This window comes from Gavia stellata, chromosome 21, assembly GCF_030936135.1.
Source record: "Gavia stellata isolate bGavSte3 chromosome 21, bGavSte3.hap2, whole genome shotgun sequence".
In the NCBI taxonomy this organism is placed as follows: domain Eukaryota; kingdom Metazoa; phylum Chordata; class Aves; order Gaviiformes; family Gaviidae; genus Gavia; species Gavia stellata.
The window spans coordinates 1,684,920-1,701,701 of NC_082614.1; the positions used below are offsets into that span (position 1 = coordinate 1,684,920).

Sequence of the window (16,782 nt, forward strand, 5' to 3'; positions counted from 1 at the left end):
GACTTAATTAACAGCTAAACCTGTCCTTTTGAAGGGCTGTGTGATAGCTGCAGTGATCCAGAACTTTCATAGAGATGAACAGTACTTGCATCCACGCAGTCTGTTAAATACGCACTACTGATGGGTACCAGTGAGTGATATTTGAGCAAATCCTTTTGATTAACTTCACACAAAACTGAAGAAACACGGCTTACCTGGGCACTCACAGCCTCCACCTTTGGCTCTGTTCGCCACAGCTGCTGCGTAAGATCGTGCGTCTAAGATCAAAAGCTTCTGAGGCTGTATTGCCAAACTCTCTGCTCCTGAAGCATTAGAGATGGAGGAATCTGGGGAAGAGGATATGCAGCTGATGAGTAATTAAAAGGATACTTCTGACATTGTTTACAACAGTGATTCGCTCAAGTCCCTCGATGCATATGCATTGCACATACAGAAACTGGAGAATGCCTGATTAAATACAAAGGATTGAATCTGTTACAGTACATGTAAGAGATTAAGCTTTTATATAAAGCTCTGCCCTTTGCAGAAAAGGAACAGTGACAAACTTACCAAATTCCACATCAGAGAGGTCTCCTCCATTGGAGAAATCTCTGGAACAATTTCCATTCATCAATCTGTTACTGTTGGATCTCGAATCTGAGGCACAGGCTTTGGCTACAGACTGGACAAGGTGTTCATCGTCTGCATTCCTCCAGCCCCACCAACTGACCTCGGGCTGTCCACAGCGGGAAATAACTGCTCCGTTGCTCTGGTGCCTGAAAAAAAAAAGGGCATAAAAAGAACAGCGGTGCGTAACTTGAAGAATCGGGATGAAAAACACAGAGGGCATGAAAAATTAAATGGTGCACTCCAGTAGTTTAATTCCTGCCGGGAACCTCTCTATTGTTCAGCAGTTATCCTCAACCTGTGATTCAGTGGCAACGTATTCCACGTGCTTCCCTTCAAAATGCTGACTGTGACCACACAGGTAAAAGCCAAAGCTGAGGTCAGTAAGAGAAAACAAAGCATTTTCTTGCTCAATATTGTTGCCTGTTGGCCAGTGAAAGCTGGGGAACATTTTGGAACAGCAGATGAGGCATTAAAGAGGTATTCAATACCTGTTGGATGGTCAGGTCTACTGCTGGAATATCAGAGTAAATAGGAAAGTTCAATTGAACTCATGCTAATTTTAAAGCTAGAAGACAGGAGTAAAACCCCAGATTCACTTTTTGATGAGATCTTTTAAATCAAAACATACCACTAATTAAATCTGAAGAATATTACAATTTTGGTAGGAAACACTGGCAGAATTTGGCACGCCTTCTGTCTGACGATGTCTAATGGTAACCCAAAACCTCACCCTTGCACATCGATGGTATCTATTTCTAGGCATCGCCCGTGAATCACAGGAGGCAGTTCTTGAACGCTGCAGAACCGTATCTAGAAGCCAGCGTATTTTAGGTATTGTTCCACTAGCTAAAAGGAAAAGAGCCTTTCGCATCTCAGGATGCTAAACATCTGCAGCTTTACTCATTCTGAAGTTTGGTATTAGCGCCTGTTGGAAAGGAGCGGCTCTGCCATCCCCTTTTCAGCTGCTTCTCCTCTATGTGTGGGTCTTCCCCATCCCTCCTGACCCTCTTCGGGCAGTGTTTCATCTGCTGCCTCTCAAACACCAATCCGATCCAGCGGAAGAGCACCAAGGAGCTGACGAAGAGCAACAGTCACTCGTACGCAGAAGCACCAGCGTGGTGCCAGGCTGGTCAATAACAAAGTCCACAAGCAAGTAAATTCTGTTACAGACACCTAAGTAGCACTGAAAAAGGCAATATTGTTTATTAACAGAATATTTTTTTTCCAAAATGTGATATAAACTGCAAGCACTCTATATACTAATAAAACTTCAGAGGACTGGCAAATGGAGTACAGAGATTAGTCTTATCAATAAAAAAAATATGTCAGGAAGATAACTGAAGAATGATCTAACTTGAACATAGCTATCTTCTTCTGGGGAGTGACCTTAAAAAACCAACAATTTTTTTTTTTAAATGTCTGAAGTTAGTAGTTATCTTCTTAAATTTGACCTAGCTTCTTGTACTACACATAAAGAACAGATCTGAAATAATTAAAACGTATCCAACCATTGCAAACATACTCTGAAAAAGATTTAAAACCTTTCCCCTATAATCTATTATAAAAAAGAGCACTGAAACATATTATCACTGTAATTTCACTTACTGCCTCCTCCGTGCTGGCACATCCCAGGGCCGCCAACAAAAATGTAATTCCCCATTCGCTAAGTGTTTACATCTGGTATTAACAACGTTCTCCTTGACCTTCACCAGCAGTACCCTGAATTCAGAGGGGCTCAGCCAGGGCAGGAAGGGAAGCCGGGCTGGGGGGATGAAGAGCTGAAGGTGGGGTGGCCAAAGCAGAGAAGAGACCCAACGTCTCTCAGGCCACACAGTGAGCGAATGACGCTGAGGAATGGGACACCTAGAAATGTCCACTCCCTGCCTCGTGTCCCGTCTGAAATATCCGACCACTTATCCACGCACTTCACTATTTAAACGACCTGCAGATATACGTCCCTTTAAGCAAAGGTGCCTCTTTGCTCAGGAGTCCCACCAAACCCCGTGTTTATAAAGTACGCACACGCCAATTACAGTTCCCATACGTTACGGTGCGGCAAGGGATTTGAGAGTCTTCCTGCAAACAAACTGGCCATCTCAGCTTCGTGTCAACCAAGAGTTGCTTAATTCCCCTCTAATAAGGCAACAGAATGGCGAGGGTTAGCTGAATCTTTAAGCAAATTTAAACAGTCGGCTCGGACAGCCCTGAACAGGAAGAAAGCTCACCCACACCTATAAATCTTAACTTTTTTTTTCCCCCCTCTCTAATACGTGTTTACGGAGGTGGGACAAGCTGGTTTATAATTTGGTGTCAGGGCTGTCAAGCGCCCGGCGGGTGCTGAGCAGCACCACCTCCACCTCTGCAGACTCACCGCGGAGCACAGCAGTGGGCGGCAGCGCCTGCCCGGTGCCACTCATTCAAAAGCGACGCTTCCATCGGGTTAAGGCTCCTTGTTGCAAAAAACTTGAAATTATAAAGTAGGTTGCGATACGGTATTTTAAGTATTTGTCATAGCTCTTTTGTAATTGTTTCATGTAAAATTCCTTCCCTGAGAGGAAGCAGCTGACACACTGCACTAACGGAGCCAAAGGAAAAGCGATCTGAACGCCACCACGGCACTTACAGCAGGTGCCAGCCGACTGCACGCAATGGAAAACGTATTTCTGCCGAAACGAAGAGCCTTCCAGAAAGAGCTCTATTGATAGCAAATTAGTTTAGCAAAAAATACATGCCAATCACTGAAAGGCCACCTAGTTCCCCCGCTACACCTGCACAAATAACAAAAGAAAATAAAACAACATTATACATGTAAGAAATCTATTTTGAACACTCAGATAAGCTCATTTATCTTTCCTTATGTTCTCCCAGATTTCATTACTACCTGCCTACGGAATCATTCTCAGGGGTTCATAAACAGTTATATTTTCACCTCCGGGTTCTTGCCTCCCATTTATACCACAAATAATAAAGAATCATTAGGCCAAAAGTGGAGTTCGTTGATAGCTGTGAAGCCCCAACACTCCTAAGCCTGCACAAATATGCGATGTTCAAACGCACCAGCAGAAATCAGCAAACAATTCTATTTAGGGTAATGTTGGAGGTCTGCGGAATCACACTCATTCCAACCGGACTGGCCATGGGAACAAAAAATAGCAAATAGTTTAAGTGTCGTTGCGAGGTCCCTAGAGATAGAGCTGGGGATAAGATGGTGTCACTCAGACCTCAGTAACCAAAAAAAGATTAAAAAAAAATTAAAGCAAACCCTGCCCTGCAAGTTCCCTAACCCTCTAGAGACAAAGAAACATGCAGCCTCCCTACAGAAACTAAACAGTAAATCCCCATTAGATAACTATAAAGCCCTTCATAAAGCATTGTGTAACTGTATGGCGTACAGTACACCTCTGCACATGCTTCACCTTCCTTGCGTTCAAGCAACCTTTTGAGTACAACAATAAATCCGCCAAGTCCTTGCCACTACAAAGACAGGGAGGACTAACGAAGGTTCGAGTAGCTCCCGCCATAGCATTACCTAACCACTCGCATTTGCAACTGAATAAAATCATTGCTGCAATTCACAAATATAATTCAGCAAGTACGGTAGACGGCAATTTTCTGTTTACCTTGGTTTCCTGCGCTGGCAGAAACGCTGCCTGCATGAGTAATCGCCGCCAGCGGCGGGCGAGACAAGGACACCTTCAACACAGCTACTTTCCAAGTAGGTTCTCACCAGTTTAGGACACTGTTCGTATAATGCATGAAGTCCTCTCTAGCGTCTTTCCACAAAATCCAAAAAGGCTTCTCCCTAACATCGATTTTCCGGGACCAAAACAGGTAAGCTACAAAACCCACCTCACAGGTCACATTTATCTACGTAAGCATGTGCCTAGAGTTTAAAAAACTGCAAACACGGAGAACCACTGCAGAAGCTGGGTGTGAAATTTTTCTAGAAATCTGATCACAACATAGAAGCAACCTTCCCGACAGTCCAATCTCAACGGAGTATTTTTGAAGCTTGCCTCTGAACTCAGCCCGCCCGGCTTTTCAGCCTGCGCACACTGTCATAGCTCTTGAACGCTTTACAAGAACAGACAAGGAGGTTTTTGTTGCCAAGCGTCTGTGTCTCTGGTCTCTCTCTGTCCCCGTGTTCAGGATCTGAAACAAGTTATTAGACGAATTTTAAAACATCGTTATTATTTTTTTTCCCCTGAGGTAAAGCAAAAAGAGCCGATTTTTGAAGTGTGATCAATAATGAAACCGATAGTCCCAAAATCATCTTCAACAGATAAAAAATGATGAATGAGCTTTTGTCCTGCACTCCTCCAAAAGTAAGAAAAAAGCTATTTTTATGGCAACATACATAGAGAGAAAACTATACATGGATTTCCAATCATATGGATCATCAACCACTAGCTGATGTGAGTTCTATTAGAGCGCAGGATGATGAACTGGATGTCTTGAAAAATCTATTACTAAATGTCAAGATAAGGGAAAAAAGAAATCAAAAAAAAGAGAAAAACTTCTCTCCCACTGATTTTAAGATTACAAATGAAAAACGATGTGGTACTTTAACACGCATAGTCTCATCAGAACTGCAGGAAATTGAATGCCAGGGATTAAACAATTTCAGTCAACGAGGTCTTTGAACATTTACATCGCTCTCCCGTAAATCCCCCGAACGCAAGCTGTACCCGAGAACGCAAAGGAAGTGATTTCCTCTTCCTGGGTAGTGGTGAAAGAAGGAGGGACGCTTCCCTGGGGTCAGTGTGCAGGTGAGGGGCCCCCCAAATAGGTGACAACTGCATAAAAGGCACAATGTGGCCCGAAATGCAGTGTTCAGAGTTGAATGCAAAACCATATATAAATTACACTATTCTCTTTTATACATACGTATCATATACGTACTTATATGTACTACCATAATAATAAAATACCTTAAGTCTTAAAAAATTAGCACACGCTGGAAAGCATTTTTCCCCCTCCCAGAGCTGAACAGAGGATGGAGCAATTCCTTAACATTCAGAAAGAGACTATGCGAACCCCTTTATCGTTTGGAAGAAAAAGGAGAAAAGATAGGAGGATTTAAAGATAATGGTCTGCTGCCAGAAGCTAATTCGTTCTCCCTTCACAGAACAAGAACTCTTAAGCTAGGTAAATAATGTTTTGTGGCCTACTCTTAACTCTTGTACGCTTGCTCCTCCGACCCAGGCCGTATGAATTTGTTGGCTTCACTGCTCTCTAAATTTAGCTTGCCACTCAGAGAACAGCCTTTCCTTTCTGTCTCTTTAGAAGAAACGGGTGGCTCAGCAGACTCAATGGAATTATCAGCATTCATTCTCTTTTTAATCCTTTTGTCATCTGATTTTTTTGAAGAGATTTTAAACATTTATGGGAGGATAACTACACCAGGAAAGTGGCCATGGTATTAAATGACAGGTTCCAGAATATTTGAAAAAACAGACGCTGAAATATGTTTCTTAGTAAAGAAGCTGCCAAAACCCAGTTATCACAGAAAAGCAATTGTGTTAGGAAGAACTGCTGGACTCAGTCTAAGGAAGAGACTGTCTGATTAAAACTATCTAAAATATGTAGACAGACCTAACATGTACATTCTTTTGTAATTTAAGTTTTATGTATCTCCCTTAAATAATTTTGGTATTTGTCCATGTTTATGCTGCAGTCTGAGTATTAGCCAGATGAGAATTAGAGAAAAACCAAAGGAGTACCTCGCCAGATGCCATTTATCGTTTCTTCAGCTGTGGTGATGTCTTCATCTTACATTTTTTTTCATTTTCATATTAATAAAATAAAATAAAATCTTAACTGAGGTGACAGCCCTAGGAATGACTTGCAAGAGACGCAAATGCTGAGTGCGCCTACAGTATGTGTTTGGAATTAAAAGAGAGAAACCATTATTCCCACTCAGAGTGAGTGTGGAGTAAGTCTGCCTTACCTCATTTATGGCTTGACAAGGGCTAATAGGTGCTGCTGTCTCAAACATTCTTGGAGTTTTGAATAGGTACAAACCAACACATATATAGGTAGCACAAGTAGAGACAAAGACCCCAAGCTATCAGGGCTAACAGGTCGCGCTCTGCTGTCAGTTAAATACAGGTCTGAACGGTTTCTCATGCGAGGCGACCCTCGCCATCCTTGTTACCTAAACCCGTAGGCTGGTTTGTGTTTTGTTCCGAGGTGCTGTTCTCTACACGGCTTCTGGGAGCGGAACAGCGGGCCCTCACCCCAGACAGAGTGCCAGAGGGGATCAGCTGGGGCACCACCCCAGCGGGCAGCGCGGAGGGGACCGTGCCGGGTTTTGTGGCCTCTTCCCAGCCCAGTTCTCCAACTCTGCCCCAGCAGGTCCTGGGCCTTCACACAGCATCCCTCCACGTCACGTTACACATGCAAAAAGACAGCAAGATGCAATCCAGACCTCTCTTTACTTCCAATAAATCATAAAAATATTATTTTAAAATACCTTTAACACTTTTGCTGAAGTCTGTCAGGCTCAGGGAGGGGACATCTGCGGCCCAGAGGAGCCGGAACACATTTCATTACAAGATTCCCAGTCACAACTTATTTCAGCTTTTATTTGCTAGAACACCCCATTTACAGCCCGGTGAAAGCTGCTCCACCTGCAAGAGCCTCACCTGTACACAACAGCAGGGATACGCTTCCAGGACCGAAAGCTTGCCACACTCTCCAGCTCTTTATCCGTGATCCAGGCGGGAACTATGATTTCCTGGGGGTAACTACCACAGAGCCTGCGAGAAAAGTGGTGCAAAGGGTTGAACGTAAGTGATACAGAGCAATTACACACTTCCCAGACAGCACACACAAATAAGCAGTTTAAGCAGCCTGGCAGCTGTTCATCTCAGCAAACTGCCGTTTTGTTAATTCCTGTTTCGTTCTATGTTAATCAGTTCCTCCTTCACATATACAAAAAGCACTGTGAACATCGAGGAGCATAAATGCATTTCAGAATTAGAAGATTCAAGCTGGTGTTTTCTCGGGAAATTTGCACATAGGCGATTTTGAACTCCAGCTGCTGAAATAAACTGGACCATGGAAAAGAAATTCCACGTCTCTCCATGCTGAAGAATTAGCCACTCAATTTCTGGGTCACAAAACGTAGCAGCAAAGCCACCCTGGGCTACTGGAGTCAAGACAGAAAACTTGTGTAAGTGTGGAAAAGGTACACTGGCTGATCAAGCCTCGCCGAAGGCAGGGATCTGAGTGCGCTGGCTTATGTTTGCCTGGCTAACCGGAACTTTCCTCTACTAAACCCTCCTCCTACTCCACAATTTAACCAGCAGCCACAACTGCCAATGAGAACAGTGCGAGCAGTCAGCAGTCACTGCAATATATTGCTGATCCATAAACTAGCCCATGCCCAGTCCATCCCCTTAAAAAGATGCGTTTACTGCACAAGGACAGATGTGAACATGTGTCTAAGACTGTCCTATTCAGAAAAATATATCAACCATCCTGAGAAAACGCTCTTTTCTCAAGAGCTGGCCACAAGAAGGAAAGGAGTAGTCTGTGCGATTCTGCTTCCATATGACATATAATTCTTTTCCTTTTTTTTTCTCCTTTTTTTTTTCCTTTTTTTTCCTTTTTCCTTTTTTTTTCCTTTTTCTTAAGTATTTACTTAAGGGATAGCTATGTTTTCTTCCTTAGATTTTTACAGACCAAGACAGACATTCTTCTTGCAGTGGCACCAACTACCAGCTGCAAGCCATTATCCTGCAAAGATGGAGCAATGAAACATGTTTCATCACAAAGTGTTACTGCTGGCTTTGCTCTGACTTGGATTAGGGATCAGCCAGTACACTCCGTCCTACCAACCGTGAATGGAGGAACACCGTTTTCTGCTCCAGCGGTTAGAGAAGAGGACGTTTGTCCATGCTTTCAGGACCACAGAAAGCGTCTTCTCTTATTTTCAGGATCTACAAGCTTAACTCTTCCAAACCAACTTTTTTTTTTAAATACAAGTCTGTCATAAGTTAGAGAATAAGACACAACAAGAAGGCGTTTTTTAAAAGTTCGATCAAACTCCGCTCTTTGCTCACTTAGGGCTTCCCTTTCTTCCATTAGAATGCTTATTCTCTAAGTCATCCTCCAGCAAGCACATCAAAATCCGCTATTTCTAAGCCTACAAAAATGGCAGCACCTAATAAAATATTAAATAATACTTTAAAAGCACACTTTTTCTACAAAACAACAAAAAATCATGATTCTAATTGTCCCTTATTAGGAACTGCAGAACTTGGAAAAAGTGCCAGTACTCTGCTATAACAAAATTGGTGTTTTGAGACGCCGTTTGGCTGTGAATCAGCAGCCCACATAACTTACTTGTACTTCTCATTGATGTTGGAAATCCTCCAGGCATTGTTCATATCAAAACCCATCCGCTCCACTTCATTTTTAAACCTTGAAGTTACATGTTCTCCTGGGTATCAAAAGCAGAGAGCGAAAATAAATGCGAAATAAGAAGTAAGATTCCTACCTTTCAAAACAGAGAAAAACACCACTGCGCTCATACTTATTAAAAACTGAAAAGAGAATGGAACAGTCCAAAAACACCTTCTACATTTCACAATCCTATTTCGAAAATCCCTGTCAGGAGAACCACAGCTTGTACTGATGGCTCTCCTTGATCAGCTCTCCACAAACGTCCAAGTCCGTCAAGGACTCTTCTCTGAAATGAGCGGCTTCTGTAAATTCATGTAAGAAAGAGGAACGCTGCAGACCGGAACCAAGCACATCAGCAAAAGCAATTTAGATCCATCAGCTGTCTTAGTGGGGAAAAGGCTAGTAGTTCTTCTGTTCTGAAGTTCCAAAGAATTTTCTATCAATGAGAAGAACGGGAAGCTCTGGTCTGACTGATAGGTGAAGGGATATGGAACGTGGTCTGCAACACCTGGGCAATCGCCATTTCGTACGCAGTTTCAGCCACAGGTTTCCTGTAGGACTGCAGGCAAGCCCTGTAATTTAACCTGCGTCTCAGTTTTCCATCCGCAAATTGGACGTTATTCCTCCATGAGTCATGTGGAGATGTGAAGATAAAATGCATAAACGATTGTTTGACACAAATAGCGGTCACAAGATCCTCACAAATTCTTGGATTAATATATTAAAGGAACTGGAATGAGCTCCATTTATTTCCTGAACACTTCTTTAAAACTATCAAACTACAACTGAAAAATACACAATGCCAATAAAGAGTAATTATTCTGATAGATGGCAAGTCTAGAGAATTAGAAGGTACTCCACCAACATTTAGAAGAGAATAACGTACAAAATTTCCAGGTTCACAGAGCTAAGAAATGTGATAAATTTAATGAGCATGTGAGCAACGCTAGATAAAATTATTCTGAAAGTCTGCCCATTGCTTGTCTCTTTAAATTACTGTATCATTAAATCATGAGGCAGCGCATCACCCAACAGGGGGAAAAAAAATCTGTTGAAAAATTAATGCTTTAAGTATACATCTTTCCATTATATATTTCTGAAAACCCTTAAAGTCTTTCAATACCCAAAATACATGTAGATACGTATTTATCTCAAAGATGTAAACGTACATGTCGGAAACAATTTTTTATGTGATGTTACAGAACGATTAGAGATAAATACAGAGAAATAGGTAAATTAAGAATAAAGATAGCAGCCTAAAATTAACCATGAAAGAAAAGCTATAATGTTATTCATTCCTACAGGTCAGATCATACGTTGAAAACGGTACTTTGCAAATCTAGACCTGCTTTACAGCATGGACAATGTGCAAGAGATCTGCATAATGAGATTCTTCTTCTTACGCTTTTCGAAAGGTAAAACGTGAGAATAACACTGTGTGCAAATGGAGACTATTCACTCTTCAAGGTACCTGGCAGTAAAATCTATGGACCTGACTGACCTTCATCACTTATTCCCTATACAACATGTCACTGGTAGGACAGTACCATAAAAAAGAAATAGTTCTGCCTCCCATGCCGTGCATTTTCTGCAGAAGACTTGTCTCGGTATCGCACAGGCACTGTAGTTCTGCTCTACCTTCCCTATTGCCAGATCAGTTAGACTGGAGCTTGCCAACAATTTCCCGTTTCCCACGTGAACTCTGCGTGAGCCTGAATTTATCTTCTAACCACCCACTCAGACAGATCAGCTGCTCGCGTCCCCGTTTTACAAAAGCTGGATGGCTCCACAGAGATGGCAGCTCTGTGAGGAGCCCTTTGATCCTTTGTCAAGTGCAGAGGTGAAACTGGGACAATCCATTCCAGCCAGACAACCACCTCTGTCATGTTCTTCCTTAGCAGTGACTCTTTTTTTAATTAAAAACCACTTTTATTGGAACAGCAGCATGCTCTTGCAGCACTGGGGATGGACTTCATTATCAGCTGCTTTGAGGAACGGTCATTAAAACTTGCAATACATCCTTAGGGATTTTTCTGGATAGCAAGGGAGAACGCTGGAAATATCCCCAATCGTCGATGCAGCACACGGCGAGTGGGTTTTAAGAGACACACATAAAACCACATAAAAATGAAATATTCTGTTTGATTTCTCCCTCTTAATTTTTCAGCTACTGTGCGTGTCATGAAATCATAGATTTTCCTCTGAGAAATGAAACCCTATCCTTAACATTTTGCCTGTTCCTCCTGAATGCTGGTATTTTAAGAGGCATTTTGAGCCACGATGGATAATATTTTCGAAGCATCCCAATCAGCTCTCAAAATCAGAGAAAAAACAAACTATACATTTTGTGGACTTGTGCCTTCTGACTATAAAAGCTGATCTTGTGAGCCACAGTTCATATCTCCCATCACGTACATTGATAACAACTTACATTTTTTCCTCAGAAGCTGATACTTAGATAGATTTTGAAGCAATTTAGTATTTTGGTCCATATCTACTAAATATTGGGCTCCTTGGATGCAAAAAAATAAATTACAATGTCTTGGGATTAACTTCTTCAATTCCATTCCCATAGATTTATTTCAAATATTATTCAACTCTTAGAAGGAGAATATCTACCACCAAAAATAAGCAAGCTACGGGGAAGCAAAAGTTACTACATTAAGGAAAGTTATTTGATAGACACACCTACAAGAGAAAAAAAATGTTGCTAAAAGTTAATAACAAGGTAAAGGCTGCTTATCCTAACGTAGCGTTAGGTTGAAGCCCGTCTGTTTCAGTGAGGAAGAGAAAAGGACTACAAGGAGACGTTGCAAATCATCTACATGTCTATCTCCCAGTTCCTGACTATAGTTCGGAGGGAAAAGACCTGAATTTGAAATTCTGCTCTGAGGATTTTATTGGCCTTTTTTCACAACTGCTAACACAACGTGTGTAAAGCGCAGGAGCACGAACCAAAACCAAGGAGCACCTCCTCCCACTTGCGTGCTACCTGTTGACTGCTCTTCCTCGGGCGCCTTCGCTCAGCCCCAGACCAGCTTCAGTAATAAGGACAGAATCACACTAACATTCCTCAGCCTGAAAATTAGGGACACTTTTCTCAGCTCAGGATTGTGAGCAAAGAGAGCCTCAGATCGGAGAGGGCCTGGAACTCAGATCTCCTTACATGCAAACAAGTGCTATAACCACCAGCATCCCAATTGTTAGCTTTTATTTACTTGTGGGCTTCTACAACTTTCCAGCAAGGATGGTATTTCACTAAAATACGTCGCTGTCTTGCAGCTGTGCATGAACCTCAGGAGCAGCTCAGGGACTTCCTTCTCCTTCAGCTCCTGCTCCTCAACATCCATGTTGAAGACCACTGTTCTAGGCAATTACAAAAAACGTCGGCACAGTCAATACAAAATGGTTCAGATTGAGAGCTGCTGCCATAGTGAACAAAACGTTATCAGTATTATGCATGACTGACTAAATAACATCCACCACAATGATTTCCTCAGGATACTCAGGCACTGCTTTGCATATTGATCCCAAAGCAGCTCTGGTGGGAGCCAATTTCTCCTTTGTTCAGAGAGAACAAAACTCAGACCGTGTGGCAGACGTGCAAGACATTAGAGGACACCTCGCTGTAAGTGAAGGTATACTATACCTACGTAATTACCACATACAGTATCTCCATCAGCTAGTGAAGAAGTGCAAGAACTTACGTACAAAAAAAATTCCATACTGGAATCGTCCAGGTTCAGTTTACAACAGCACAGACTGAATTTGTCCATGAATTCTTTTGAAAGTTCTGGATTTCAGCAAACAGGCAGTTACTAGTCAACGCGTTTGTGATGATCCCCAAAGTGTTTCCACATACCTGGCCGACACAAATCCCCGTGCTGTTCCTTCTCACTAGCATATACCTCCATACACCAAGCGTGATAGGCAAATGAGAACAGGTCTTCTATCTTCGAAGGAGGGCGGATGGCATTGTTCAGTCGCTTAAGCCAATCTTGACACTGCTCAAAAGTAGAAAACTGACACCTGTCCCAGAAACAAACATTTATCTATTAATCTTCAGTAAAAGGTGCCAGACTGTGAGATCTGACTGGCTGACTATGAAAACATTGTGAAAGCAAAAAGTGAGAACAAACATCTTAGGGATAACTTAGTCCTGCTGCTATGTGCATTCTAATGGATAGTAAAATTGAAAACTTGGGATATTAGTAAAGACAGACACACTTAGGAAGTCAAAATAAAACTGTCAGCAGGAAAGCAGTGTTCTGCCCTTGTGAATAAACCAGCGGTGTGCCCTACTAGTCATGAATGAGGGAGATGTTTACGTGTATGTTTACTATAAAACCAAGGACAGTACCACCGAGTTCAGGCTGCAACTTTCACGCAGTCAAAGAGAGGAATGTGTTACAGCGACTTGCTGACTGGCGGCCTCAGACGGACACTCACAAACCCATCGCATACATTATCGTCTATGCATCACATTCCCGTAAACAGGAACACATTTTTCATCGGACATAGGAGAAATATCCATTTGATTAATATACTTTATTTGAGAATAATGAGGACAAACTCCAGCATCTGAAATCTTACCTTATTCCCCTATCTCACAGGCTAAGATTCTCCTTCTGGCCTCGGTGGGAAGCACGAACAGTGTTTCTGAAACTGAGCTTTGCCTAACATTACAGACTAACAACAACTAGCGAGAATATTCCCTGCACAGGAGAAACTAATCTTCAAAGCAGTATATTAAAATTACATTAGCTTGTCTTTTCAAAGAGGATTCCTGGACCCTTTTGCTCTGACAGATTTCTGCAAGATTTTATAGTTATAAAATATTCACCAAGTATTTACATTCAGCTCAGTCTGTGTTCTACTGCAGTCGTGGTTAATGACAGCATCTGTATTCTCGAAGGGCAGGATTTATTACCCCTACCTGCAAATATCTAGAAGTCAGTCAGTGGAAGGAAAAAGACATGTCCAACTCATGAAACGTGTCTAAAAAGCTGCGAGGAACCGCAGCCTGGAGGTGTTTGTTTCCCATCACTGACTATAAAGCAAGCCCAGACTGCTAGCTTAGACTGGATAATCTTCTATCAAATATCCATAGTCAAACAAGATTCAACTCACCTTAAAGACCCCATTTTCCTTCTAAATTCTTTTAGTGTTGCAAATAACAACTACTATCTTCACTTGAGCCCTATTATTCAAAACACAAACTACTTTGTTCGTGAAAAAGAACATGAACATGTTCTAAATCTGGTATCTCAGCCCCATACTTCAGGGTCTTCCAGCGGCCAGTGTCACCAAGTACTGCTTCTCAGAGATGCAATTTTGGAGGGAAATTCATAAGGAAGGGCATAAAACCAAATAATTTGTATTCATTCTACAACTGACGAGAAATAACAAATCAATGTAGAGAGGAAGGGTGACTTTTTTTAAATGTCAAGAGCTACAAGTTAAGAGGAAGTTAAATATTTAATTCAAATTAAACTAAATATTACTTCTAAAGTAAAATCAGTCCTCATCAAAATACAGCATTTCAGGAAGCAGCTGGCCTGTTAAACATTCTGAGTGCTCCGACATGACTGGGGCTCATTTCATTATACAAAAGGTACTGCCAGCAAACATTTAATCAAAAAGAAATGTTCCTTTCTTGTTAATTAAAGTTTAGAGATCAAAATTAATTTCTGCAGCAGAAAAGAAGGAAATAGCTGTAGCTGAGGCTCCGTTGCTCAGAGATCCTGGGGCAGACTCTGAAGTCTGCTGAAGGACAGACATAAATAAATACTCCCTTCTACATGATGTCATCTACTTTACTGGGTTACAGACCAGTGGGTTGCAGACCTGCCTTTACCTTATTCCCTCCCTTTCTTTCCCAATAGGCTGCTATGTCGTAAAGACAGCAACTGCACCCTCAGAGCCGTTAAAAACGCAGGGCGGTTGATGCTATCCAGACCGAAGGTTTCACGTAGAACTGCACAAGCCCATACCTTAACCCTCCAACCCCCAAATCTTGATTAAACACTTCTCCAAGAAGTGTGTGTTTCGGTGGTTTTATCTAGTTCTGTATCTTATAACCAACTGAAGCAAGACGTTATAACTGATTGTAAGGCAGGGAAAACACAGTGAGACTAAAATTAATTTCAGAATAAAACCAAGATCAGCCACTTAGGCTCAGACCAAGGTTTGCTGCTATACTGGATCACAGCAAGCAAATACGCAGACCATCTTGCTCCCACCCTGTACAAAAATGCCCAGCTATCACATGCGAAATCAGACCAAAAAAAATTCTTTTGGGGGAAAGCAAGTCCACTAAGTAAGAAAAAACATTTCCTTAAAACGTCAGAGCTGTCCACAGCATGTGGAAAGCAAAGTTACCCCCCACTCAACATTCAGCCTGTTCATACCTTATAACCTTGCAGTCTTTGCAAGTCAAATGGAGTTGAAATATATCACGGCACTCAACGCTTTCTATAAGCTGCAATGGAACCTGCAATTGAAAAGATTATATCATTTTATTTCAAACAGCACTAACACAGTAATGTCTTTGCATATCTCACAAGGATTTATTATAGGACTAGGTGAAGTCTGAAAAAAGGGAGAGAAAAACAAAAGAATACTAAGTATAACTACTTCAACAGCTCTGAAGTATGGTACCATATATCAGTAGTTTCAGTTCCATTGCTGTATAGTCCAAAAACCTTAAGGGACCAGATGACAACAGCTGAGAAGACTGCAGCACTGGTGACAAACGGGAAGGCAGGAAAAGCAGCAGAAACCCACAAGCTCCTCTCTCATGGAAGCATCTTCCTCTCTTACAGGTCCAACTTTAGGGATCTTGGGAATATAATTTTAGCTGTTGGTGTCACAAATGAACTGCTAAGCAAGATCCCCCTTAACAGACCGCTGCAGTCTAGATGCTTGTTTTATGGAAATATCCCACATTTCCCCTTCGGGGAAAACCATTTGGCCTGTTTAGATCAACGCTCATGATCAAAGCAGCGCTATTTAGAGTAATAATGCTGAATCATTCATTTTTAAAGGTGTAGTTACATGCACTTATGTTTTATGGCACATGAAACTAGCAGAAGCTTGACCAGGCAATATATGTAAGCACATGAAAGTACCTTTAAAGACAAGAAGAAACCACAAGACGAAAAGTATTAGTTTTCATTAATATTTTTGGACCTTTACCCGAGACAGGCAAATGTGCATTATCATCTTAAATAAGTAAAAGTTAGTATTCGACTATCTCACGCGTAACTGTCTAAATCCCAAACACAGAGAATTTAGCAAATACCTATAATAAACATGAAGCGTAAAACTGTTTGAATTGTTTATTAGATTATATTGAACATTACACAAGGCAACAAACCCTCTGCCGTTGAGATCCTTCAAACGCAAAGGCTACCAGAGGAACAGTCAATGACTCCGTTACCTTCTTTGCCATCAGAGGAGTATGATCCAGCAGTTTAAGCTCTGGCTTGGGGCTTACAAGATGTGGCTGTAAGACCCTGCTCTGCCAGTGCCTTTCCCTGTGCCTCTGGGCAAGTCCTTGAAGGTCACCCCCAATCAAGGATCTGGGGTGAGGAATCAAGACAGCTTCTACTCAGGCACCACAAAGCTTAAAAAGCACCTGATTTCAGCCGAAGGAAAAAAGGAAATGGAACTAAAAACAGCAGGCAAGGGACAGAAATATCTCAGAAATATGAACCACAAGAAAACTTACCCTGAGCATGAAGATGCCTAGAGCAAGCT

General features: G+C 41.8%; 1 protein-coding gene across 1 annotated transcript in view; it reads right to left on the reverse strand.

Moving 5' to 3' along the window:
• MTMR3 (myotubularin related protein 3) overlaps positions 1-16,782 on the reverse strand; it is a gene marked incomplete at its 5' end in the record, with an annotated part of 51,180 nt that overhangs the window by 21,321 nt on the left and 13,077 nt on the right. Inside the window, 6 exons of the mRNA XM_059827786.1 lie at positions 195-326; positions 550-755; positions 7,257-7,370; positions 8,962-9,058; positions 12,884-13,050; positions 15,432-15,514. Coding sequence (XP_059683769.1) covers positions 195-326; positions 550-755; positions 7,257-7,370; positions 8,962-9,058; positions 12,884-13,050; positions 15,432-15,514 — 799 coding nt within the window. The remainder of the gene's footprint in view (positions 1-194; positions 327-549; positions 756-7,256; positions 7,371-8,961; positions 9,059-12,883; positions 13,051-15,431; positions 15,515-16,782) is intronic.